At 38.7% G+C, this 26,725-nt stretch overlaps 1 protein-coding gene across 6 annotated transcripts in view; it reads left to right on the forward strand.

Annotated features, from left to right (window-relative positions):
* pard3bb (par-3 family cell polarity regulator beta b) overlaps nucleotides 1-26,725 on the forward strand; it is a 314,850-nt gene that overhangs the window by 162,532 nt on the left and 125,593 nt on the right. For 5 of the 6 annotated variants that reach the window (XM_079619492.1, XM_079619489.1, XM_079619490.1 and 2 more), the window contains 3 exons: nucleotides 518-650; nucleotides 7,630-7,720; nucleotides 8,267-8,355. In XM_079619492.1, coding sequence (XP_079475618.1) covers nucleotides 518-650; nucleotides 7,630-7,720; nucleotides 8,267-8,355 — 313 coding nt within the window. The remainder of the gene's footprint in view (nucleotides 1-517; nucleotides 651-7,629; nucleotides 7,721-8,266; nucleotides 8,356-26,725) is intronic. The other variant, XM_079619494.1, reaches the window with a different exon arrangement.

Genomic DNA, 26,725 nt, shown 5'->3' on the forward strand with positions numbered 1-26,725 from the left:
CCACTGTTAACCAAATGCCGGCAACATGTGCAGTATCCGAACAGGCCATTAGAAGACCCATCTGATGCGCTGCACCCTGCCTCTCTCCAGCATTCCAAATCTGCCAATCGAATTAACATATTTCATAGTGGCGCTTCAGGCCTGGGGGCAAGATAATGAAATGAATTACCATTCTGTTTTTTTTTTCCTCTCTTGGGGAAAGAGACAGAAAATCTGTAACATCTGTGCGAGTGGCTTAAATCCTTCATGCCACTGACATCTAGACTAATCAGATGAATTAAGAGCTCTTCCAGGAGCAGATTCTTGCGCCGTTTTCATCTCTTTGTTCTCTTCCTTCCTCCAAAACCTGAGTCTCAATGTGGTATTTGTTTTGTGATGAATGCCGAAGCCGGCGTAACGATCGGCCTGCTATTTGAAAGTCTTTACCTATCCCGGCGCTCAGATTTGCCTCTTCTGTTTCCATAATTCACAAGCAAAATCGATACGGTGACACGGCTTCTCTCATTTTCTCTCGCAGGAGTTCCAGGAAGCACGGCGAATTCTCAATCGATCCTTTGATAGCTGCGTGGGACAGGCAGGGCACCTCGGCCAATCAGACGGCAGCGCTCAGCCCCCCATGGTGATGAACAGCATCTATGAGCGATGTGCGGGTGAGTGATGGGCTCGCTGTGTCTTTATCTCACAGTCGGTCCGTGCGGCAATGAGACTTTCAAGGAGAAGGCCACCCAGATATCTAGTGCTAATATATTTCTGTCGTCTGCAGCGCATTTGCTTGCAGATTGCCTTTTCATCAGCTAGACTGATAAAGTTTGACTTCATTTTGACTTAAATGTGGTCAAAACAAATAGTACTTTTGATATCTGAACACAAAATAGCATGTACTGAATGAAAAGCTAAACATGGTCGTGCTAATGTGCGACTTGCCAAAAGCATTAAATTGATCAAGAGTTAGACTAAAGATGTGTAATGTTACAAAGGATTTCTATTTGAAACAAATGCTGTTTTGTTTTTTTTCATCTAGAGAATCACAGTTTCCACAAAAATATTAAGCAGCACAACTGTTTTCAACGTTGGTAATAATCAGAAATGATTTTTGACCAGCAAATCAGCATATTAGAATGATTTCTGAAGACTAATGTGACACTGAAGAGTGAAGACTGGAGTAATGATGCTGAAACATCACAGGAATAAATTACATTTTAAAATATATTCAAATAGAAATTTGTTTATTTTCAATTGTAATATTTTTTCACAATATTAGTTTTACTGTATTTTTGATCAAATAAATGTAGCCATGGTGAGCTTCTTTCAAAAAAAAAAAATAAAAAATATTGAACGGTTGTATATTTCTGTCAATTTTGGAAAAATATTAGGCAATAATAGATATTTACTTGAACATGATAATTTCTACTGATTACATTTATATGACCTTTGCCATCATCTAATGCTCTCTTAATTAATAAAGTTAATCTTTAAAACATTAATTATTTAATAACAGTTAAATGTGATCTAGAAAATCTCAAAATGAATATTATTGCCTAATATTGAATAATGAATATCCAATTTTCATACTGTACATTACACTGCAATGTTGTGAATCCTAAATTCACTTGTTTAAAATGACTGATTTTAAATTTCAGTGTTTTAATATATTTAGGCAAAATTGTATCATTTTTTTATATTATTTGTCATTTATCGATTATCAAACATAACATGATTATCAGTTTATCAGCGGAGGCATAATATTAATACATAATATTAATAATAGTATTTAATATCAGTCTTCTATGGATTGAGTTGCCTCATGAGGGCTGAAATATATTGAGGCCTTTTTAAATATCGTTAACTAGGTTTTGTAACCGAGGAATTGTCTTAGTCTGTCCATGTGCCATACTGAAAATATGTTTGTACTGTACATGAATGTCTGTCACTATCGATGCAGTGTGCTTGTCATACATGCGCTATATTTCTTTGTCTTTCTTTGGCTCTCTTTCATGCCTGGAAAGACCTCTTTTATCACAGCTGTATTAAGAACTGGAAGTTTAACTCGTCTGAGAATTGGGGCACATTTGCAATTCTTTTCATGTGAAATGCCTATGTGCATAGCCTGTCGTTTGGACCATCCCTTTAACCGAACATGAAAGAGTAACACTCCTCCTGCAGGATTTCAACACTACTAAAGACAGGCAGATCGAGAGAGAGAGAGAGAGAGAGAGAGAGAGGGGCTTAAAATGGAGCTGCCTGCTTTACTCGTCTGCCGCTTTTTTCCAGAGGAGCGCATTTCGCACACACTGTACTCATTGGGATTCCCAGTGAGCACAATGCTAGGAAATAAAACAAATAGTCCAATATCAGCTGCATCAGCTTCATATCTCCCCCTCCCTGACACATCACGCTTCCGCCCGTTGTTTATTTCCTTGATAGACCGATGCTCTGTGCACGTTCATAAATATATGCAGTTCAAAAAATATTCCTTTCTGACAGGAAGTGGTTCTAGGTACGGTTGTCTCCTAAGCAAAGAAAATATGACAGCAAGGAGAGCGGGGAAAAAAAGGAAACCAAGCCCTCGGCTCGTGCTGTGATTGTGCGTTTGCGTTGGTTTCTCTCGCCCCTGACCTTGAAATCATTAAGTTGATGCGCGCTTTATCTAGGCCATGTTTCCACAGGCGCAACAGTAATGCGGTCCGCTCGCATCATGGCGTAACAAACAATTTAAAATGCATAATGCCCTCATCAAGAGAGTGCTGATTTTTTTTTTTAGCATGGCATATCCATTTGGGCTGAGGGAAGTAATTTACTGGTAGTTGTTTGAGCTGTAAATGAAAGCTAATGATTTCGTACATATGTATGTGTATTGTGTTTGCTTTTGAAGTGGTGCTTCTCGAGAGAATCGCTCTAATTATAACCCTGGATAACAGTGGGCCGGGAGCTGAGGAGAGGGCGGAAGTGTGGGATGATATGAATATTACCGTTTCTGAACTCTGTCCATCTCTGGTGTGGGACGAGTTTTTCTCTGCCCTCCAACGCCTTCATGAGAAGATGAACTTTGAGTTTATGGAGTTTAAATTAGGAATATTTTTGTTTATTTGCTTTATCTCGGCACTTTTTTGTCATCCTTAGCAAAAAGCACTGTGCCGCTACTTGCAGTGATGTATCGGATGATAATACTATGTATTTTATGCATGGTACCGAATGATTGCCATATCCATATATACATTCAGAGGAAAACAGAGAGAAAACAAGAAGAGGTAGAAAAACAGTATGTTGCGTGCCTGATTGGAATGCATGGGCAGCTAAATGTGTTAGCGCATATGCACAGCTCCAAAAATAACTCAAATAATTGTTTGAAAGGTTCACTTAACTCTAGTTCCTTGCATGCCTTCTGTTGAAAACTAGCTATTTGTGGTGACATCTGTCAAAGTCTTGGATCTCACTCGGCGGCCATCTTGACTACTCCCCTCGTCAGTTATTTCTAGCCAGGCTTGTCCAGTTTCTATCTACTTGAATGGGAAAAGACTGAAATATCTAAATTTTTTGGTAACATCGCTTAAAGCACATGTACATTGTGGAGACATCTTTTTTTAAAACATTTTATATACTTTTAGAAAATGTCTTTTAAGATGTTTCTGATTTAGAATGCATGTAAAACTGCTTTTTTAGAGATATCTAAATGCGTATCTGATGTTTGGACACAATTGATGTTTTCCGGGTGAAGCAATCTTTAAAAGTATGTGTGCTATCTAGGATAATTATGTCAAATCCCCAACAAAATGTAGCTTTTTTAGCTCAAATCATGCAAAAAAAACCCTGTATTTTTCAGTAGTATTAGGTTCAGCTAATGCACATGTTTTGTAGAGTAATTTAAGACTAGAGAAATTTGATGACAAGGCAATTGTCTTTTAACTAAAAACTAATCTAAAAGATGTGACTTCAATTACCACATCTGCTGTATTGAGAATTTACATTTTTTTAACACAAAATATTTTTATAACAGTAAATGCCTCATGTTCTCATGGTAATACTCATGCAGCAAAGCCTCCTCTGTTCCGCTTACTGTCATTATGAATATTGTACGCAGATGTGAAATATTAAATCTGTCCAGTGTCTGTGGTAATAGATTCATACCCAGCCTTCTCAGAGAGAAACATGGCTTTTATTTCAGTTCATGTTTTACATAAGAAGGTGTTTTGCTATTGCAGGCTAGAGGTCTGGTAGCCCACACCGTTTAGGATTAATAACCCTGTTTTAGCTGGAAGAGCCATTGATCCATCATCTTGTGAAGGAACAACTTATTTCATTTCGGCTACGCCACACTTTAGCAGATAAATAATCGTGAGTGTGTATGGTTGCAAATGTGTGTACGTGTGTTCGTGTGCAATCCATTTTTTTTCCCATTCACTCCAACATCAGTTCATCTCTCTCGAGTGTGTGCATGTTCATGTGTGTGCAAGCGTGCACGCATGCATCTGCGCACATGATGTATTATGGCAGTTGTGCAGCACACAAACAGATGAGATATATAATACTAATAAGCAGTCATCCCAGTGCAGTCTGATGAGTAATGATGAAGTTCTGCTGGGTGGGGTGCTCTGATCTATGTGATTGTCAGGACCGATATCCAGCTCCACTTCGCCAAAACACAGACACTCCATCAAGAAGACAGAGAACAACGTGGTATCCATATCCCAGCTACCTACAGGAAGAAGTTAAAAATCGTACATTTTTGTGTCATTGATCTTTATTGAATATTTTTTTATCTTTTTTTTTTTTTTTTTTTTAGTTAACCAACATTAACAATTGGTATGTTTTTTGTTGTTGTTCTAAAGCAAGTTTGAATACTTCATATATGTTTTTTTTTCACAGCCAGCATACAGTCTGTTAGCTGCCATATGCAGTTGACTGTACTAAAGGAAATTATTTAGGAAATGATTACAAGAGGTCAGTCTATCTCTGGAACTGTTCATGAGTGTGTTCACACTGTACATTGTCTATAAATTGCGTTTGCTAAGTGTCTGGGAATCCGAGGCATTTGTTTTGAGTTCTACATTGTTGGCTCTCAGACAAAGACCTCCAGCCTTTTGTTTTGGTTCTGCACTATTTGGCCTAACAGACATTAATAAGGTCTTTGTGTCTTTGTCATTTGGGGCTTTAGATACAGTAGTTGAAAACAACATCAACTAGATAATGAGAATTCTGGGTAATTCTCATAAACTGTCCTTGAGTTATACACACACACTCACACAGAAACAGCTCATTGTGTGTTTTTCTACAGCAGGTGGTTTTAGAGAGCCAGGCAACAGTAGTGTGTAGTCTGTTTAGGCAAATGAGACATGAACCGAGTGCACAATCACTGCATCATCCTGCTAACTGCACTTCCTGTTTCATTCATCTCCTCGACACATTCTGTTGTGCTGTTTGTTTCATCATTTTAAGCTGCTAACACAGTATATATCACACAAACAAATATATAGACTCATTAACAATCACTATGTAACTTGCTTCTTCCATTAGTGGAATAAATGTTCAGTTTAGTAGGTTTTATTAGCATTAAATAAATATACTTACATATAGTCAAAATAGGGAGACGCATTGTGGACTTTTTTATTTACAATACCGTTCACATTTCTGTGCTTATTTTCTGAAAGATAATTAATTAAAAACTGAAAGAAATTAATACTTTTATTCAGCAAGGATACAATAAATTAAACAAAAGTTATCGAATGAAAGTATAATGTTACAAAAGGTTTCTTTTCTAAATAAATGCTGTTATTTTCCATTTTCTAACACTGTTTTTATTCATCAAAGAATCATGATAGCAACAATTATTAATAATTGCTTTTAATTATAATAATAATCTAATTTATTTCTGTAATGCAAAGCTGAATTTTGTTTAAGGATATTGTGACCCTGAAGGCTAGAGTAATAGCTGATGAAAATGTATCTTTGCACCACATAAATAAATTATATAATTTAAAGTGTATTAAATTGGAGAACCATTATTTTGATTCAGGCTTGATGAGCATAAGAGACTTCTTTCAAAAACAGTAAAAATATAATGTTTTCGAACTTTTGACCGGAACTGTATAGTGCATCCGGAAAGTATTCACAGCGCTTCACTTTTTCCACATTTTGTTATGTTACAGTCTTATTCCAAAATGGATTAAATTCATTATTTTTTATCAAAATCCTACAAACAATTCCCCATAATGACAACGTGAAATAAGTTTGTTTGAAAAATATCACATGTACATAAACATAAGTATTCACAGCCTTTGCTCAATACTTAATTGAAGCATATTTGGCACCAATTACAGCCTCAAGTCTTTTTGAGTATGATGCTACAAGCTTGGCACACCTATGTTGGGGCAGTTTCTCCCATTCTTCTTTGCAGAACCTCTCAAGCTCCATCAGGTTAGATGGAGAGTGTCAGATCTCTCCAGAGATGTTCACTCGGGTTCAAGTCTGGTCTGTGGCTGGGCCACTCAAGGACGTTCACAGAGTTGTCCCGGAGCCACTCCTTTGTTATCTTGGCTTTGTGCTTAGGGTCATTGTCCTGTTGGAAGATGAACCGTCGCCCCAGTCTGAGGTCTAGAGCGCTCTGGAGAAGGTTTTCATCAAGGATGTCTCTGTATATTGCTGCATTCATCTTTCCCTCAATCCTGACTAGTCTCCCAGTTCCTGCCACTGATAAACATCCCCACAGCATGATGCTGCCACCACCATGCTTCACTGTAGGGATGGTATTGGCGAGGTGATGAGCGGTGCCTGGTTTCCTTCAGACATGACGTTTGCCATTCAGGCCAAAGATTTCTATCTTTGTTTCATCAGACCAGAGAATTTTGTTTCTCATGGTCTGAGAGTCCTTCAGGTGTAAACTCAAACTCCAGGTGGGCTGTCATGTGCCTTTTAATGAGAAGTGGCTTCTGTCTGGCCACTCTACCATACAGGCCTGATTCTGTAGAGATGGTTGTTCTTCTGGAAGGTTCTCCTCTCTCCACAGAGAAACGCTGGAGCTCTATCAGAGTGACCATCGGGTTCTTGGTCACCTCCCTAAGGCCCTTCTCCCCCGATCGGCCGGGCGGCCAGCTAAGTCTTGGAATCACCTGGAAAAGTGAAGCGCTGTGAATACTTTCCTGATGCACTGTATATACTGAAAAATCGATCATTGTAGAATAAATCACAAAAAAAGTACTTTTTTCGGATAAATAACAGTAATAGTAACATTAAAGAAGACTAGTTAAGAAGGATAAAGATGAAAATTGGAATAAATGTGCAAATAATAGTAATTATAGACATATGTTTAGTTATAGAGCCAGTCTCTGTCTGTCAGGCACACACACATTCTTACAAGCTTAACCAAGCTTAGAGAAAAATCAAGTCAATCCGAAGCCCCAGTCCCATTATCATAGGAGTGTAAGATCATTAAAGGTGAGTGGAGATTGCAGTGTGTTGGAGCTGATAATGGCCTCCATCCCTGTCTGCCTGTGTCAGCGCTGGAGCCAGACTGTCACCTCTCTCCACCGCTGGCCTGACCCCAGCAGACCCCTCTTAAATGAGCCTGCATAATATTTCCACAGAGCTCTAATGATTGCTTCTCTCTCTCTCTTTGGTTTGCTCATTCTCTCACAGTTTCAAATGGGGGATACGGTCACATGGAAGAGGGGGATGATGAAGGCTTCGCTAATCCTCATAGACAGGACAGCCTGAAGCTCCAGCAGAGGTAACATGGATTTGCCTTGGACCAAATTTGACAAACACTTCTCTTTTTCCTTGTAGGGATTGTCGATTAGTCGATTCATTTTGACACCACTTGGTCATGTGGCTTGAGTTTTTGTCAATACATGGCAAAAGCAGGAGGATACTTCCTCTGTCAACAAACTGTATCCCAGTATAGCTATGTAAACATTAGTTTTGAATTGTATGCCAAATACTGTTTGTGGCATGAGATGGTCTGAGTTCATTTTTAGTGTTCACAATCAATTATTCTTTCAAACCATCCTGAAACTAATCAGGTGTCAACTTTATAAGTGATTTAGGCATGACTATTTTTTTTTTTAAGTTTATGACAGTGCAAGAATAATAAATGGAATGGTGATTGATTTACATACGGTAAACACTGACCCACTACCTACTTTTCTGTCTGACTAGAAAAAATTAGTTGTCGCACAATCCCTATTCCTTGTTATAAGCAGTGACTCGATACTGTTGAACAGAGATACTGAAGAAATGCATATATGTCCTGTGTGTGTGTGTGTGTGTGTTCCAGTCTGAGTTCAGGTCTTCATTCAGCTGACACTTCTTTGACTGACGGAGTTCAGCAGAATCATGTGAAGTCTTCAAAGAGCATGGATCTGGGTAAGATCATTCAAGTTATTATGCAACTTCTCCATAATTGTTTTCTGTCTGCGTTCTCTCCATCATTCCATCATTTCCTGTCATTTCTATACTGCCCTATCAATATAAATGACAAAGTATAACATTTTTGAAAAACTGAATATACTCACCAAAAAACAAAAATCTTAAAATGAACAAATAAGTTAACACGTTTATTTAGTATCCAGTGTACACTACCATTAAAAATGTAGAGGTCAGTAATTAATTTTTTTAAAGAAATTAAACCTTTTATTCAGCAAGGCTCAGGTTTGTCATCACAGGAATAAAATACATTTTAAATGTATTCAAATAGAAAATAGTTATTGTAATATTTCACAAAATGACAATTTTTACTGTAGTTTTTTTACAGTATAAATGCAGTGACCCCAAACTTTATGAACTGTTTGTTCATGTCAAAGAGATTTTTTTGCTTTTTTGTTTTTGCTGATAATTAATTGTTCAACTTAAACCTGTTTCTTATAAAGGCACCAGCTCCTGCCGAATTTAATTTACTCTAATGCTAATCTCGACTTCCATTGACGCTTGGCAAGTGCATATTTTGGACCCTGTGTGACAATGAGTGTGTTTTATGGGTGGTGTGTGTGTGTTTGATGTCTTGCGGTCCATTCACACCAAGAACGAGAACTATAAAGATAACTATAACGATAACTTCATTAGCATCCAGACCAGCAGAAAATACAGTTCTGTTTATTCTATGCAGTGTTGCCAAGTCAAGTCCTCAGTTTTTTTTTTTGTGTGGAATTGTGCTACTTTTACACTGTTGCCTTGGGTTGTTTCTTTAGTCCAAGTGATTGGGATAGTTTTGGCCGTGATTGGACTGGTTTTGTCTTGCAAACCTGGCAAGCCTGTTTCTAAGCGCGCACTGCAGTTTTGTTGTCTGCCACTTTAAATGCTTGAGTTCTTAAAGCAGGATGGATTCCGATTGGTTGTCAGTGTTTTTATGGTTCATCATTCTGAAAGTGTTTCCAACAATATCGTTTCACTGTGCCGTCATCGTTATAGTTGTAGTGTAGACTCTGCTATTCTTTTTCTATTTAGAAATATGTTTAGAACTATATATTTATTGTTATCATTATAGTTATCATCCTTGGCGTGAACGGGCCTTTACTATGAGTGGGCCATCTTCATCTCTGTCGGGCCTCCAGTTCCTCATAGACCGGGGATGTTCCCTCTCTGCAAGCTGGAATAAATTACATTTTAAAACATATTCAAATAGATATAAGTCATTTTAAATTGTAACAATATTTCACAATATTAGTTTTTTTTTTTTTTTTCAGAATTATTTATCAAATAAATGGAGCCTTGGAGAGCATAAGAGACGTCTTTAAAAAATAATTGAAAAGGTCTTTCTGACCCCAAACTTTCTAATGGTATGTTCTATATTTTTGACACAAATTTAATTCCATAATGTACCTTTGAGTGGATTCCATATATATAAAACAGTATATATTCAAAATGTATCATATTAAGGGGAGGGGAAACCATCCATGTGCTACCAATCTCTTCAACGTGAAATGTGGACTGACTGGTCTAAGTGCATGCTGGGGGATGAATCAATGTTTCTCCTCACTGTAACACAATTAATCTCTCGTGTTCCAACATTACCTTGAAAATCTAATCAGCGGCGCTCTATATCTGATACATCAGCCACAGCTACAGACCACATCTGTGTCACATGATGGCCTTTTAAAAAAACAATAGTGAAAGTATTGAAGAGCTCAATATGATGAGGGCGGACGGGGGCTGCTCTCAGGTGACCGTGGCAACTGTAGCTATGGTGGGCAGCACAATGGCCAGCCTGAGCGAGACCCGCGGTCCAATTCAACTATGAATAAAAAGCCCACTGTAATTTGGTTCCAAGTGCTGGATATGAAATTGGATCGTCTTTGATACGAGCGCTAGGGTATTAATAATACATAACCAATAAAGAGAGCCCCCTTTAGTTCATGAATAATAGAAAGTTTGAATAGTTTTTTTAATTGAAATTTTTTGGTGTACGCTCATATTCACCTGAGCCGTAGGCACATTAAAAGGAAAAAAGAAAAAAAAAATCGAGTGAATTATGCCACCGGCTTTCTCTCTGGATTCCCTTGGAAGCATGAATAGCTGTGAGGATATAAACCTGTAGGCTAGATTTAGGTTTACAGCTGCGGTAATGGCTTTGTTTTGATTACTCTGCATACGCTGATATGACTGCTTTAGTGGCGATTTGTTTTCCTGACCGGTTGGCAGGCCAGTAGCTTCATTAATGAAGAGTGTAGAAAGTACACCAGTGTTCTTCTGTAAGTGTTGATGGGGGTTGTAAAGTAAATTGTCCCGGTTTACATCGTCCATTGAAGATTCAATAACTGTTTTGGACTGGCTAAGCGGTTGGATGATTCTCACGAAACTCGCAAAGAACAAATCAATTTAGAAAAAAAACGAATCGTGTGTGTGTGTGTGTGTGTGTGTGTGTGTGTGTGTGTGTGTGTGTGTGTGTGTGTGTGTGTGTGTGTGTGTGTGTGTGTGTGTGTGTGTGTGTGTGTGTGTGTGTGTGTGTGTGTGTGAATTTTTCCATGAAAATTATCAATACAGAAAAAAAATTTTTTAATAAGAAAACATTTTATTACTCTATTTCCTTAATTGTAATACTAAAACGTGCACTAATGCAATGTGAATATAATAAGAATCATTATTGATAATTTAACTTCTTTTATTTAAATTTTATTTTATTGTATTTTTTTTTTTCTGGAAAAATCATGCTTTTTGAGAAACGTGTGTGCATCACGCGTGTATTTTTTGCTATGTGTGACCATAACTTCTTGTGGGTGACCATAACTTTCCATAAATTTCCAGATCATGTCCCAACCCTTATTCTTCTCTCTATTCTGCCTACAATAATGTTGGCTAAAAAGGTGAGAGACTAGCTTTATGACACCCATACCTGCAACAGATATTCAGACAGGGAGCTCTGCAGCGCTCCGCAGAGCAGTTTAATGGAGTCCATTGGTTTGTGTCTTAGCAAGGGGATTTTTTTTTTTTTTTTTTTTTTTGCAAAGAGCCGCAGGGGAGAACGATGACAGACTTCTCCCACCTTTCCTCCCTCAGGATGGAGACAGGAAAGAAAAGGAATAATGAGAGCGAGAGAGGAGATTATAGAGGTGCTGGAGGTGCAGATGAGAGGAGAGAGAGACGTTGCGAGAGAGGAAAAGAGGGTCCACTGGATGACTGCCTCTGAGGAATGGAGGATCACTAAAACAGAAATGAGACGGCCGCTTTTGCAAGTCATTTTCTGTCCTGGCGTGATGGGTGCGACGGCTCTAAAAATTGAACGCTCACCATGAGAATTGAACAGTGCAGCACATTTCCACACATTAGCTAAGGATGACCCTATTAGCTCGGCTTTTTCCCATAACACACTGAATGAGAAATATTTCACACTCGTAAAATGCTGGATCCAGCAGAATTTCAATTACACTTCATTAGTTTTCCATATTTGGTTCTCGCAAAGTAATGTTTCGATGGCGCCAGTCGACTATGCCAACAATTGATTGGCTTTCATTATTGGGATGGTGTAAGTATGTGTGTTTCTCCAATAGACACACCGCAAAAGACTTTCCTAATTCAAAACAACCCTTTTAGCTAGTTTCTATGTGACTTTGTGGAGGAATAATGAATGTAGAGCTATTTGTTATCTCTCTGACCTCATCTGGAACTACAGTATAGATGTCCATTACGGTGGTCAATGGCCATGGCTGACTTTGTCACCACCAGTCACCACCTTATAAAATTAAGCAGGGCTGGGTAAAGATATTTATTTAATGTTCTGTGTCCAACAGTATGGGTCAAAATTATCCATTTTTCTTTTATGCCAAAAATCATTAGGATATTAAGTAAATATCATGTTCCTTGAAGATATTTCGTAAATATATAAAACATTTATTTTTGTGAGTGAATGCAGCACAATCGTGAACATAAATGGACAACTTTAAAGGTGATTTTATCAATGTTTAATTGTTTTGCACCCTCAGATTCCAGATTTTCAAATAGGCCTACCTGTATCTTGGCCAAATATTGTCATATCCTTACAAACCATATATCTATGGAATGCTTATTTAGTCATCTTTCAGATGATGTATAAATCCCAATTTAAGAAAATTGACCCATGTGACTGGTTTTGTATTCAGGGTCACATATTGATTTCTAAAATCCCAAGATCATTTTTGTTTTTTTTATGCTTTGCTTTGGTGGATGTTTGAGCTTTTTTGTTAAAAACTATTTGTATAGTTCCCGCCTTGCATTAAATCTACATCGAAACAAATTGAATCAAGAACTTATGAGTCTGAATCAAATCAGGAACCTAGTGCTGATTCCCAACCCTATTACTTAATGCTTTTTGATCATTCAATAGACAAAAACACAAAGAAATAGCTCAGTCTGAATAACCACTGCAGTGAGTGAACTGTGTAAATTAGGTACTAGCATAACTGCGTTTCTCGCATAAACCTAATACCAGCCTCTCCAGAGAAAATGCTTCATCCCCATGTTCACGTACAATTGCACTTCAAGATGAATACTTCCACTCAGAGTCCTTTATTCCCAGCTTCTTTTGATCAGAAACTGTCCTAAATGCTTGTCTTTCATCTTGGTGTGGAGGTCCAAGGCCAAAGTGTGTTATTCTCCCGAGCTTTTGTTCACACCAGCAGAGTAGGAATACATTTTGCTCGATCAGTATGTGTCTTTCCTGAGAAGCATTATTCATTGACCTATTTTGTATTGTTTTACCCCTCTCTCTGGAATCAGAATTAGATTTGTAAAGCTGGAAAACACTATTATCCTCATTCTGTTTTAGGAATGAGCCCGAACAGAAAAACAGGAAATAATTGTTTATAAGGGATGGACATTGTACAATGCACTTCAGACGGTAGAGTTCTCAATCATAAATCAGGTGTTTCGCTTGTTTTATACACTTTGGCTAGACAACAGGCAGTATTTTTTTTTAACCTTCATACTTTATCAGTGGCATTTGCTGCATTTTGTTGGTGGCTCAGGTTTCTGTTTCTGCTGTTGTGCTCTGTAGCTCCGCCCACTGAAATCCTATTGGTCTAAAATCACACTTAACATATGTCGTCCCACACCATTTGTGCTACGGACATGAATGATAGTTCACCCAAAAATGAAAATTATGTCATCATTTACTCACCCTCATGACGTTTTTCAAATTATTTTGTTATGTTCCACAGAAGAAACAGTCATACAGGTTTGGATTTGGAACAACATGAAGGGGAGTACCGGTAAATGAAGACAGTATTTATATTTTTTGGTGAACTATGCCTTTAATTTTACCTATTAATTTTCTAAGGGTTCAGACTTACAATTGTGACTTGGTTGATGACATATTGTTATAACCAATCCTTTTGACCCTAGTCACTATTATCATATGGTGTATAAAGACCAGAATATCAGGATATTTTGACTTGGGTAAGTCTTTTTTTTTTTTTTTTTTTCTCACTGGGCATTTATTGTAAATGTATCTGAATGCTTCTGAAACAATATCCTTTCCAAACAATATCTCTCTCGGAGAGAGAGAAACATTTCAGTCAAAAATTGTATTTGTGTGAAAACTTAAATTTTGTGGGACGTGACATTGGTTTCTGTAAGCTGATTGGCTAAAGCTCCCTGCACATCATTGTAGTCAGGACAAAAGATAAGCCAATTTTTCCACACAATAGCACATTGTTTCAAACCCATAATCGCTGGTGCCAGCAAACACACACAACATCTTCAAGTTATAGTTGCTGCTGAGTCAATAAGCTTTCACACATTTGAAACAGAAAATTAAGAAATAATTATCCCTCCACCCCTTTTCTGATTGATTTGCCACAATTTGCTTTTGTTCTTCTTAAATGTCTAAATCCTTTCCTTTCACTGAGACCCCGATGCATCCAAATCTCTGAGCGCATCTAGTATGTGAAGTTTGTGTTTGTCTGTTTGTTTGTTTGTGTATCTACACAAGCAGTTTTTAAGCTAGCTTTTTTAAGCTCGTGCAATCTGTCATCACATGACGGATCACAGCCCGCTGAGAGCCGTATTTGGCCTTCTATCTCTCGTCTGCTGGGAAAAATTGACCTCATGAAAAATGAATAGGATTATTTAAAAGAGATTGCAATGTAATGAAAACCTATTACTGGGTGCTAGTCCTCTGCTTGCTCGTCGGCGTTTGCGCCTCTCGCTTCAAATCCTTTTTCTGTGGATTACCCGTGCCTCTGCCGCTATCGCTTGCCTCAATTTAACATCATATCATATTTGTCACAGGGCCCAAACCCCTATAGCCCAGCTCTCAATAATTACTGTAAATCTCTGCCAATTTCCTGCCCCAGTATTTGTATTTGGACGCGTACACAAGTCACTTCTGTGGTAGGGTTGGAACAAAAACTAGTCGGCTAATGTAAACCATACATGCTCTCCAAAGCCATCGTGTCTCTTTCTCTCGCTCTTTTAGTGGTTTGGATAGATTTTTAGGGTGTTGGAGTTTCATTTATGATTTATTTTCAATATAATGTTAGTTTGAATGTGTGGAGTTTTATGTTAGCTCTAAAGTTGGCCGCATGCAGCGGCTATGCGAACAGTGCTGATGCTAGATTGACTGCACCGATATCTGTCTTGGCTTTAAATGGGGATTGTGGTTAGAACTTGAGAGCAAAAGTTATTCTCTCTCTCTCTCTCTCTCTCTCTCTCTCTCTCTCTCTCTCTCTCTCTCTCTCTCTCTCTCTCTCTCTCTCTCTCTCTCTCTCTCTCTCTCTCTCTCTCTCTCTCTCTCTCTCTCTCTCTCTCTCTCTCTCTCTCTCTCTCTCTCTCTCTCTCTCTCTCTCTCTCTCTCTCTGTGTGGTAATTCTTGAAATGAATAGCATGGCGTGTGGTTTTACTTTGTTTACAAGTGTATGGAAATAAAGAGGTGCAGTGCTTTTTTTTTCTCCTGATGTAAGCAATCTTCACTCCCGCCAGGTGTGTGGAAAGAGCATATGCTGCCCACACGCATGTACACGTATGCATGAACCCCACACACACATACACAGATTCAACCCTTGTATCTGACATATACCCCAGCTGTAGCAGTAGAAGCAGACATATCAGTAGAGCATATTTTATTTATAATTGTTTTGTTTTGTTTTGCTCACAGTGGAATCACGAATCATCTTGTCTTAAATGTTATAAATCATTTTCCATAAAAAAAGGAACTGCTCTTAATAAGATCTGCTCCAAGCCCTAATTATCAGTAGCGATTAAAATGTAACTTGAGTGAGGAGGCCACTTAATCCCAGAGTGCATCTGTCTCCCACCATGGTAGATGAAAGCAGCGTGTATGCTTTGTCAGAAGTCAGGTAATGAATGCACTCTCACTTGCTTTGAATCAGAGTGGACTTACACACTCATGCCCACAGCTGTGTCCGGTCTGACTCCAGTGCCCTGCTGATAGACTTGTTCCCTTTGTGCTTGTGTGTGATGGATTGGCCCCTGAGGGCCACATGTAGACCCCTGCAGAGAGCATGCAGGCCATGTGGGTCTGGAGAGTAGAGAGAGTGATGTGCATAGGGGGAGACCGAAGGGTTTCATACATAACATCTTGATTCTTTCACTCCACCATGTGTACTGCCTGAAGCTCCGTTTGAATGGTGGTAAAACATCACAAACACTGCCTCTCCTTTAAAGAAAATCCATTGCAATCTTTGTCCAGGAGGTCTCACTGACATTGTGAAACTTATTGTAAACCAGTGAACATTTAGTTTATTACAGTGTGTTTTTTAATGAGACCATGACGGTCTCAAAATCAAGTAAACCTTTCTAGGCAGCATTTCCGGGTCTCATAGTGCTATTTAGGAGTGAGTGGTATGCCCAGCATGCTTTCTAGGTTGGCAGCTCACTAGATGGAGACAGTCCAGTAAGTGGACCATACATGTGTGTGTGTGTGTGTGACCCATGAGACGATGGAACATGTTTCCACCAGATGCTCACTACCTCCTGATGTCTACTCCCTTCATCCCTCACTGCTCCTTTCCACACCCTCCCACTCTTCCACCATTGTGTGACCTTCACCTCTGGGCTGAGCACTGTTACAGTGAAATGAGTGAGATGATATTGAGCCTGGGGACTTTCCGCTCTCATCTTTCTTTCTCACATTATCCTCATTCAGACTGTATTTTGGGAAAGCATCATTCTCATATAAGTCTCCCACAGAGGACACATGTGACCTCTGACCTGTTAAGAGGCTATAAGCGGTTTTATTCTAAGTCGGATGTGGGACATTCCAACTTGATATCTTCAGCTTCCGACTGTAAAATGTCCCACCATCTGAAGTAAATAATCGATCGCAGAACTTACACATCACTACCACCAAACTTTCGGTCTTGATTTAAAATTTTAAAGTTTGAGTTAGAGTAATTTGCAAGATTGTGAATATAAATGCAACCAGGGGCCAGTTGCATAAACAAAGCCGATAAGACTTCAGACTCTATCTGAGAGCTAATCTGACCTACTAGCAATTAATTAGGGCTTATCAGTCTTACCTTTCAGATTCAAATTAGAAAAATTAGGGGGGTGGGGGTGGATAGATAACTAACTTGTAAGACTTGCCTGAGCAGTTTATGCAAAACGGTCACTGGCTATAATAGTGAGTAGATGAGTTTACCTGTTTGCTGTGATGATGTTTAATGTCCCAGACAACCCCTGTAGTCTCATTTAGCCACTTGTTAACAACCAACTTTTTTAAGACATAAAAACTTAAAGGACAAGTTCGGTATTTTACACTTAAAGCCCTGTTTACAGATCGTATCTGATGAAATAGAACGGTTAAGATTAAAATTTGGACACATGCTCCTGTCCCGAGAATTTTAGTTTTATTTAGCGTTTGTGGACCTATTTTGCCAAACGCGTCACACCCAGATTCTTCCGTTGAGAGCTTGAATAATAGACACCAGTTGGTGGCGATAATGCACCTTTGCCGATTGCAAGCAAACCGCTGGCATTTCATTTAATACACAGAAGAAGCAGAAGAAGAAGCGGCGGAGGAATAACGTACCTCACACAGCACATTCAATACAAGTCAATGGAGGTGGATAAACACTACGATAAAACCTGTTGGAATGCATCTTTTTCAGCGTTTTTTTTTTGGGCCCGTATCAGTGAACACCCCTGACCACTCGGTGAGTTTCACGTCTTTGTAAACGAAAGTTTAATGTGTTTTAGGAAGGAATCTTCCAGTGGCCATAGACAACCATTGTGTGGGGGTGGGGGGGAAGCGAAATAAACCCAAAATTCTCGGGACTGGAACATGTGTCCAAATTTTAAACTTAACCGTTCTATTTCATCAGATACGATCTGTAAATAGGGCTTTAAGTATAAAATACCGAACTTGTCCTTTAAAGAAACTTTTGCGGTTTAAATTACGTTAGCAGTGGATTATGGGAAAGGTTTGAAATAGTATTGAATAGAGTGCATGTACAATACAGCACATGCTCCTTTTGGGTGTGTTCACACTTGGCATGTTTGGTTCGATTAAAACAAACCCAGGTGTGATTGTTATGTTAGTGCGGTTCATTTGAATAAGCGTGAACACTACCATCTGAACCCAGTGCACACCAAACAAGCTGACCGAGACCGCAAAAAAGATGGGTCTCAGTCCGCTTCCAACTCTGGTGCGGTTCAAATGATGTATGAATGCAAACTCGGACCAAAGAAAGGTAAACGAACCAAAAACAGGAAGATGAGACCCTAAAAAAAGACAATGTTCATGCATGCCTGTTTTTTCTTGTCACATTCGCGATATTGCCCATCACAGTTCGGTACAGGCATCAGAACCGCGTCTCCTCGCAGCAGATCTTCATTTGTGTGTGACGGAAGGGATTCCTGCCGCTGTTTTGAGTCCTTCACACATTTTATAAGCACTTCACTAGTTATCAGCTGGTCAAAATACCATCATATGCATGCATGGCTACTCCCATCCAACGAACGCATTTATTTTAAAAGCCGACAAGTCAGGTTGTCAATGTGTCCCTATGCCTTTAGGTTTTGTATCTTTACATTCTGTGTTAAAAAATGCCAATCTGAACGCTAAGCGGACCAGGACTAAATGTTTAGTTTTTTTGGTCCAGACCAAACAAATCAAACGAACCGAACAACAACTGTGAACACACCCTTTAAATCTGTCTTTTTTTATCAAGTCAGATTTCAGCCTGAGCTTCCAAGTTGGAATTGGGACATCAAGTGATGTTCTATTACTTTCCAAGTACTGTTCAGACTTTCCGAGTCAAATTCAATACATCTTACACACATGCCTGTTGAATATGTCACCACAGTCTACAGTGGCCTCTTGTTTTGTTGATTTCTCTGGGTTCCTTGCCCTATCTATGCGTGTCTGTGCTGTTGTCTTGCGGTGTGAGTTCCCCCTGTAGTGTTGAGTATTGAGACTCCTTTGACATGTGCAATTTTTCTGTAGAGAGACTGTAGTGAAAAAGGGATTGGTAATACGTTTAATAAACCAATCCATTTTGTGGATGTTTTACTGATGCCCAGACTAATGTTTATTGACAAGATGTGAAGGCTTTGCTGACTAGGTGGGTTTGGTAAAGCTTGGCTCTGGGAAAAGGCCCCAATGCGTCTTTATGAGCTTTGACATATTTAATTAGCAGGATGGTCTTAAGAGCCCCTCGCTCTGGGCTTTTAATCTCCCTAAAACCTTCTCGGCACTGGGTTCCCATTCTCCTTCCTGCTTTCTCTCACGTTGTGCTCTCTCCCCATCACTCCTCATATTCCCTCCCTCTTTTTTGTGCCCCAGCCTCTCTTGGCAGCCGTGGTCCCACCCACACGTGATTCCTAGCCTCAGAATCCAATTCCCATCAAAATTGTGTTACACCTCCTGCTCCGAGAGCTCCCATAATTCTCTCTGGCCAAGCAGCTCAAGGCAATAATCTGCATCCAGCCACCAGATGCGGGACACAGTCCAACACAATAAGGAGAACGTTTTCTCTTCACAAGTTTTGATTCCCTGTGCTTATTCAGTGCCAAAATTCTATAATAACATATAGGATGGTAGCCAATATGATCCCGTATCCATTACGGTGGTCCAGCAATAACCAAACTTGAACTGGTTACGTTCCAGTGAATCTAGCGCGCACTGCTACAGAATGTAATTTTGGCCAAATTCTAAAGATGCAGTCATATTTACCATTTTTCAACCATTTTTTTCTTGCGGGCGAAATCCAGTTGTTTCAATAGCAATCCACGCAATCGGGAATATCTTGTTTGGGCGAAAGATTTCCCCACACAGATTTTGCATTGGGTTCAAGTTCAAATTCGATAATGGGTCAATCAAATTCCCTGCACTGACCAACATAAAGCTGCTTATTTATAAAATTACTTTTTTGTGAGCAGTGCCTCAAACACGGTTGCATAATTTACAACGGACCTTTTTGCCTGCAAAATTTCACCAATTGTGTACTGATAAATGCATTGTGTTGCTGTGTGTCTGTTCTGATGTTTATTACCGAATCTGACTAATAGCGTAGCAAATTCTGAGTTGAGTCTCTTGTGCGATTTTTTTTGTATGTTATGTGGAGTTTATGCCTATGAAGAGAGCCCAGAATCAGCCACTTTTGAGGTATGTTTTCACGTATTCAAAGTCCATATCATCAGAGATAAGTCCATATATACAAGACTGGCAGTTTTTGGTATATTTCCCTAGACACCAGCTCTCCTTTTCTCCGTCAAACAGTGTTTCTCTCCCCATCTTTCTCTGTCTGTGTCTAAGTGTATGAGGGTAGTTGAATCCACTTCCTCTGAGTAGCCTCTTCATTCCTCCTTCTCCTTCCTCCTTAATTGCACTGAAGTGCAGATGAAAGAGTGAGGAGAAGGAGCATGAGATTTCTTTCTCTTTAAAGCCTCAGCTCTTGAGCGCCGTAGCAGAGTCTTGCTTTCTATTAGCAGACTATGTATGCGTGTGTGTGTGTGTGATGATGAAGTCTTTTGCCAGAAGTACAGGGAGAACATAATGTAAGCGCAAAGCACCCTGGGAAACCTACTCTCCTTCTACTTTGGCCTGAATACAGAAACCACAGGTCCCTCCACACCCCAATACCACAGCAGCCTTTGGCCCAGAACAAACCCTCCAACTTTCCTTTCCAGTCATGGAAAACTCCTCCTTTGCCAAAACCAGGGAACACTTTGTTTAGAAAATTTGAATGTCAGATATTGTGTTCTCTTTCTTATGATTTTTAATATGCTGGGGAAATGAAGCCAAGGGATGACGTGTCTCACGCAGAGTTTGCTAAATGTATTCCATCTGATGAAAGACAAGTTTATACTTCTGCAAACCAAGAAATTGTTGCTATTCAGCATGAAATAAATCTTGAAAGAATCAGTAAGATTGTATTAACTACTAAGTGTGTTTCTAAATGTATGGAATTACACTATAACTATAACTGAATCCTAACTAAAGGACAAACACAACATATTCTTGTTGTGTATTTGAGGAATAGACTGAAATTTTAGTCATTATTCATTGATAGTCTTCAACGTCTTCGCAATCAGGTGTCATTTGCATTGCACGTGTTCAAACTTCCGTTCGTTTACGATGCCGTTTTGCTTCAATCTTCAAACCTGGCATGACGGATAGATCCAGTAAATGAGGAGTTTTCATTTTTGAATAAACTACCTGTTTAAATAAGATATGTGGCTCATTACAAATTAAAATATAATTCAATCTCTCTCTGTCTCTCTGAGAAAAAAAAAAAAAAAGTGTAAATGTTCAGGACCAGGCCTGAGACCATGAGTTTTTATTGCACAGCGGTGTGTATCAAAGTAATATCCAGCACCTGCTCAAGGCAACACTAAACAGAATATTTGCGCCTGTGAATTTGACTCCTCATCCATCTCTGTCTGAAGAGCTTAGGGCTAAACCACTCAAAACTCCCCACTCATCCAGACCCTCGCTGGGACCTGGAAGGTCACACACCGCACCAGTCAGAAACCAGTGAAAATATGATTCCACTCTCTCTAAACAAATGGTATCGAGTTTTAACATCTTATATGTTTTCGAACTCCAGTGTTTTGTGTCCCTGCATTGTAAATGGAGTCTTAACGAACAGTTGCCCTTGTCTTCTGATCATCTTCAGATGTGTAAAATGCCACTGGTGTCAAGCTATAGTGTGCAGTAAGGCCCAAACGAGGCTGTCAGACAGACAATAGAAATTAAAACCAGACGTACTGTGTTCTCGCTTTCTCTTTCTGCTAATGATTTACATACTGTACGCAGAAAGTGCTGTCATGCTCAAATAACACAGGCTGTTGTGCCAAACCTCCTGCCTTCAGGAGTAAATGTTGATTCTAATTTGATCAATTCTAGGCATTCAACATCAAACAAAGTAAATATTGGTTGCAATTTGATAAGTTTGTGTGTAGTTTTGGGAAAACCTAACGTTGAGAAGCGATATGATTGGACAAATCGTTTTTTTCTAAACCGTGATTGGTCAGTTTGTCAATATTTATGCAGCTATCAGCGTCTTTGAACCTGTAGCACTAAGTGTGTTTGAGAGGTTTGTCGTAAATCATTTAGCATTAAACGGCTTGTTTTATTCAGTCATTCATCTCACAGCAAACTGAAAATCGCTGACAAGACCCGAGCGGGGAGCTCGCAGATGCGTTTCCTCGCTTTTGTTTTTCTTTGCAGATCCACTGGAAAAACACTGGATATCTGTCTGAGGTTTTAACCGTTATGCCAAGAACATAAGCAGAAACAGACCAGGAAATTTAGCGGAATTAAATTGGCAAAAATGAAAGCTCGATGCAGGCTGTGTGCACAAGTGTGTCATCATTTGTATTGCAGATGGAGGAGATAGTTTCAGATGTTGTCTCTGCTGATGTATATACGTGTGGATGATTGCATTCGTTTTTCATCGTTTTGTTATGTTTGGACTTTTGAGGGCAGTGGGTCTCAAGTTGGCCATGACCCAAATTAATTTTTCCAGAAGGTCTGTGGACAGCAGGGAGATTTAAAGAATGCTGAATATACGTCATATAATGCAATTATTTAAATGCATAACATTTAAACAGGATTTTTCCTGCATTCTTAGGAATTATCTACTTTTTACAACACGCATAGATCCTAAAAATATAAGTGTGAGTCAGAAGATATTTATAAAATACACAAGTTTCAATGGTTGTTTTGTTTTTAGTTTTTCTTGCCGCTAAATGCCCAATAATGTCAGAAAATCTGGTTGAGAACCACTGCATACAATTACACAGTATTGTAAATGTATTTAAGGCATGTGTGCTGAAAAAGCGCTTTCAAACTGTGTGTGTTTGTGTCTTCTCACCTCCAAATGCTTAGACTGAGTCAGGAGTTTTCTTTCACACACACACACACACACACGCGCGCGCACACACACACACACACACACACACACACACACACACACACACACACAAACACACAGTTTGAGAGACAGATAAATGCTTACTGTCTAACAAAGATATCTCTCTCTCTCTCATCGAGTGGGTTCTTTCTCTCCATATATCACTCAGTCAGGAGCTGGGATGGTTCCAGAACTCCCTCTTTAACAAACATCAGGCTTTTACATCTCTCTGTTTCTTTCCAACAGATATATTCTTCCAGAGCAGATCTTCTCTGTGTGTGTGTGTGTGTGTGTGTGTGTGTGTGTGTGTGTGTGTGTGTGTGTGTGTGTGTGTGTGTATCAACTGGAGTATTGAATTTTAGTGTGTTTCAGAACCCAATGTAAGCAATTCAAGTCAAAGTATTATAAACTGTAAAACACTTGTCTATCTTCTAACAGCCCTTTGCTCGATCGAATAAATTCAATACCTGACAAATCTCCATGTTTTCGAGAGAGAGAGAGATACGGTCTCATCTCATATACACTATCGTTCAAAACTTTAGGGTTGGTACGAATTTTTTTATGTTTTTGCAATAAACCCCTTATGCTCACCAAGTCTTTATGCTCGCATTTGATCCAAAAATACAGTAAAAATAGATATATTTTGAAATGTTCTATTCACAAATATATTAAAATGTAATTCATTCCGGTAATGGCAAAGCTGAATTTTCAGCATCATTACTCCAGTCTTCAGTGTCACATGATCCTTCAGAAATCATTCTAATTTGCTGATTTGTAGTAATAGTTTTGTGAAAACCATGATACTTTTTCAGGATTCCTTGATTAATAGAAAGTTCAAAAGAGCAGAATTTATTTTAAAGGGGCGGTAAAATGCCATTTTCACAAGATGTAAAATACATCTCTGATGTCCCCAGAGTGTATGTGTGAAGTTTTAGCACAAAATACCCCACATATATTTGTATAAAGCATGTTAAAGTTGTCACTTTTTGATGGTTTGAAAAAAAACTCAACGTTTTGTGCCTGGCCCTTTAAATGCAAATGAGCTGCTGCAGAGGGCGGGGTTTTAAGAGCTCGTATGTGTTAGCAGCTGCGATTACCTCACGCAGACACACTAAAATTACAGAAACTGTTCTGTCTTTAATGTTAAAACGGAGTCAGACAAAGATGGAGATTTTCAAGAAGAAGTGACAACACGTAGAATGCAACATGACATCTCTGAATGGTTAGTTGATGAATTTATGTTGCTGATGTGGAGTTAACTATCTTCAATTAGCATATTCTGTCATGGTTATCTATAAATCGCTTGTATAGGAACTGTTGTGAGATGCACACACAGTGACTTTCTATTGCATTTGAAAAGATGGATGCTAAAGTTTGAGCTGACTCACAAATGTACGCTTATACAACAACTTTTCCTCTTCTCAACATGGACTGCGTGTTCCCGGGGGCGGGGTTTATGTACATTTTAGGGTTGCTGATGTCACTAACTCGGTAGGAATGTCGTGTAGTCCCTACCAGCCGTTTGTTGTAGTCCTTTTCTTTAAAAGCAAATATCTTCCTTTGCTTTGAACTTTGAGCGTTGTTACTTTGCATATGTTGTTTTTGCTCAAACAGCACCCATTTAAATGGAAATATTTTATATATATATATATATATATATATATATATATATATATATATATATATATATATAAAGAAATACATCTGTCACCAAACTTTTTCAACGGTTGTGTATGATGATGCGAGGGACATGTTGACCTACACTGTCAAAAATAAGCAATAAAAAAGACATATAAAAATAGTTCTTTCCAAAAATGTTTGCAGGAAGCCTTGAGAAAATGTGGCTAAATGTGAGCGTTGTACTCTGTGTGTGCATAAATCCTCTGAAGTTTGGCTGTGGTGAGTGCAGACTGTGCTGCTCATTGTCTCTTGTGTAATTTTGACTTTGAAAACATACAAGTCACTGCCAAGCGCTGGCCTGTTGAGAGCCCTGATGCCACACTGTTCTCTCTCTCTGTCTCATTTGAGTGTGCCCGCACGCTAATCTCTGTACACGATTGAGAGGGAGTTTGTTGTTGATTCAAGTTGAAAGCTGCCATATTTCACTGATTGGAATTGATAGATTAATTTACGCTGTAGAAAGCCATCTGTTTGTTTCTCTGTGTGTGTTAGTGTATTTCCCCAGGTGTGCTTGGATGAATTTAGACGCATCCAGATAAACGATGAAGTCACCTCTTCTGGTGTGTAACTTTTATTCATTCGTCTCTGTTAGTCACAGTTGATTGTAAAGGGGCTGCAGTGTTTTGTGTACATGTGATTGTTCAGTTAGCTTTGACTGAAAAGGCCACAAATAGACCAGCAACAATTTGTTAGTCACTATAAGAGTCAGACACTAAAACTTCATTTTGAATCTGGATTTGTCTACTGGTGAATCATAATAATTAATGACATATTTAGAGTTTCAAGTTAAGAATTTGTATTTAGTAAACTGAAGTGTGTATCTCATTTTAATTAATATTTTTACTTAAAAACTACAAGGCCCCCTTTTGTCCACAACAATATTTAATAAGGCCCTATGGTTGGTCTCCAGTTGTTTGTGATTAGCTGGATAAGGATTAGGGATAAGGATTTATGAAAATATTTGTTACTCACAATTTCTACCCGATAAAGTATTTTAGAGCTTGGCATAACTAGAACTAGTGTACACCACCTTTAAAAAAAAAGTTAAAAGTAAAAAAAAAAAAAAAGTTTCTTGTTCACCAAGGCTGCATTTATTTTATTCAAAATAATGTAGAAAAACAGTAATATTGTAAAATATTATCGCAATTTAAAGTGAGAGTTTTCTATTTTAACACATTTTATAATACTGTTTTTTTTTCCTGTAATGGCTAAGCTGAATTTTCAGCATCATTACTCCAGTCTTCAGTGTCACATGATCCTTCAGAAATCATTCTAATATGGGAATAAATAGCAGCTTCGTCTAATAGCAGCAAGCTCAAGAAACATTTGAAACCTCAATGTTGATAACAGTTGTGCTGTTTAATATTTTTGTGGCAACTGTGGTACATCTTTTTTTTTATGTCCTACAGAAAATTCAAAAGAACATTTTATTTAGAATTTTGTAACATAATAAATGTATTTACTGTCACTTTTAATCCATATTTCTTTGCGGAGTAAAAAAATATATATTTCAACAACAAAATGCAGTCTCAAAAACGCAGTTTAAAAATCACTGGTGTTTCTTACTTCACAAACTACCTTGTAACCAATCACGTAAACGTGCGGGCGGGCGGGCTTTAGCATATCATTACTTCATTACTATGCCATGAAGCAAGGGAGTCTCAAGAGAAGCCAGGTTATCCCGGTATATTTTTCTGTTGATATGAAAAACCGGGTAGATTTAGCAATATAGTCAGTGTATGATGTATATTACGTTGTTATGATGAACTATATGCCTTTCTCCACTGACGTTCTGAGTTGTTCAAAGCGTTTCTAAGGATGCTGGTTGTAAGAAAGCAGCTGCCTGACTCTGAGATGGCGAACGGGAACAGGGTTTGTGTAACATTAGCAACACAATATTAGCTGTTTGATAACATAGTCAAGGCTAATCATATGTATTACCCTTATGTGTTCGACGTTGTAAAGAGCAATACTATTGTAAGTTGGCCGAGTGTAGCCCGACAAGCCAGACCCACATCAAGATGTTGGGTCTGGGAACACACCATTGGCAGGGCTCAATCCGAGGGGCGGGATAAACGGTTGTCTTTTAAATTCCCTCTGCACACAATAGGATAGCGCTACAACCAACCAGAGCAACGAAGAAGGTGACATAGTCAGAGCGACAGAACACATCTTCCTTTTTTTAAGAATGACTTCAGTGCCGTTCTTTGTTCTTTTCTCAAAGAAAAGCTTAACTCCAAGTTTCCCAGAGTCGCGGCCAAAGCCGA

This window comes from Phoxinus phoxinus (genome assembly GCF_949152265.1).
Source record: "Phoxinus phoxinus genome assembly, chromosome: 7".
NCBI classification, from domain to species: domain Eukaryota; kingdom Metazoa; phylum Chordata; class Actinopteri; order Cypriniformes; family Leuciscidae; genus Phoxinus; species Phoxinus phoxinus.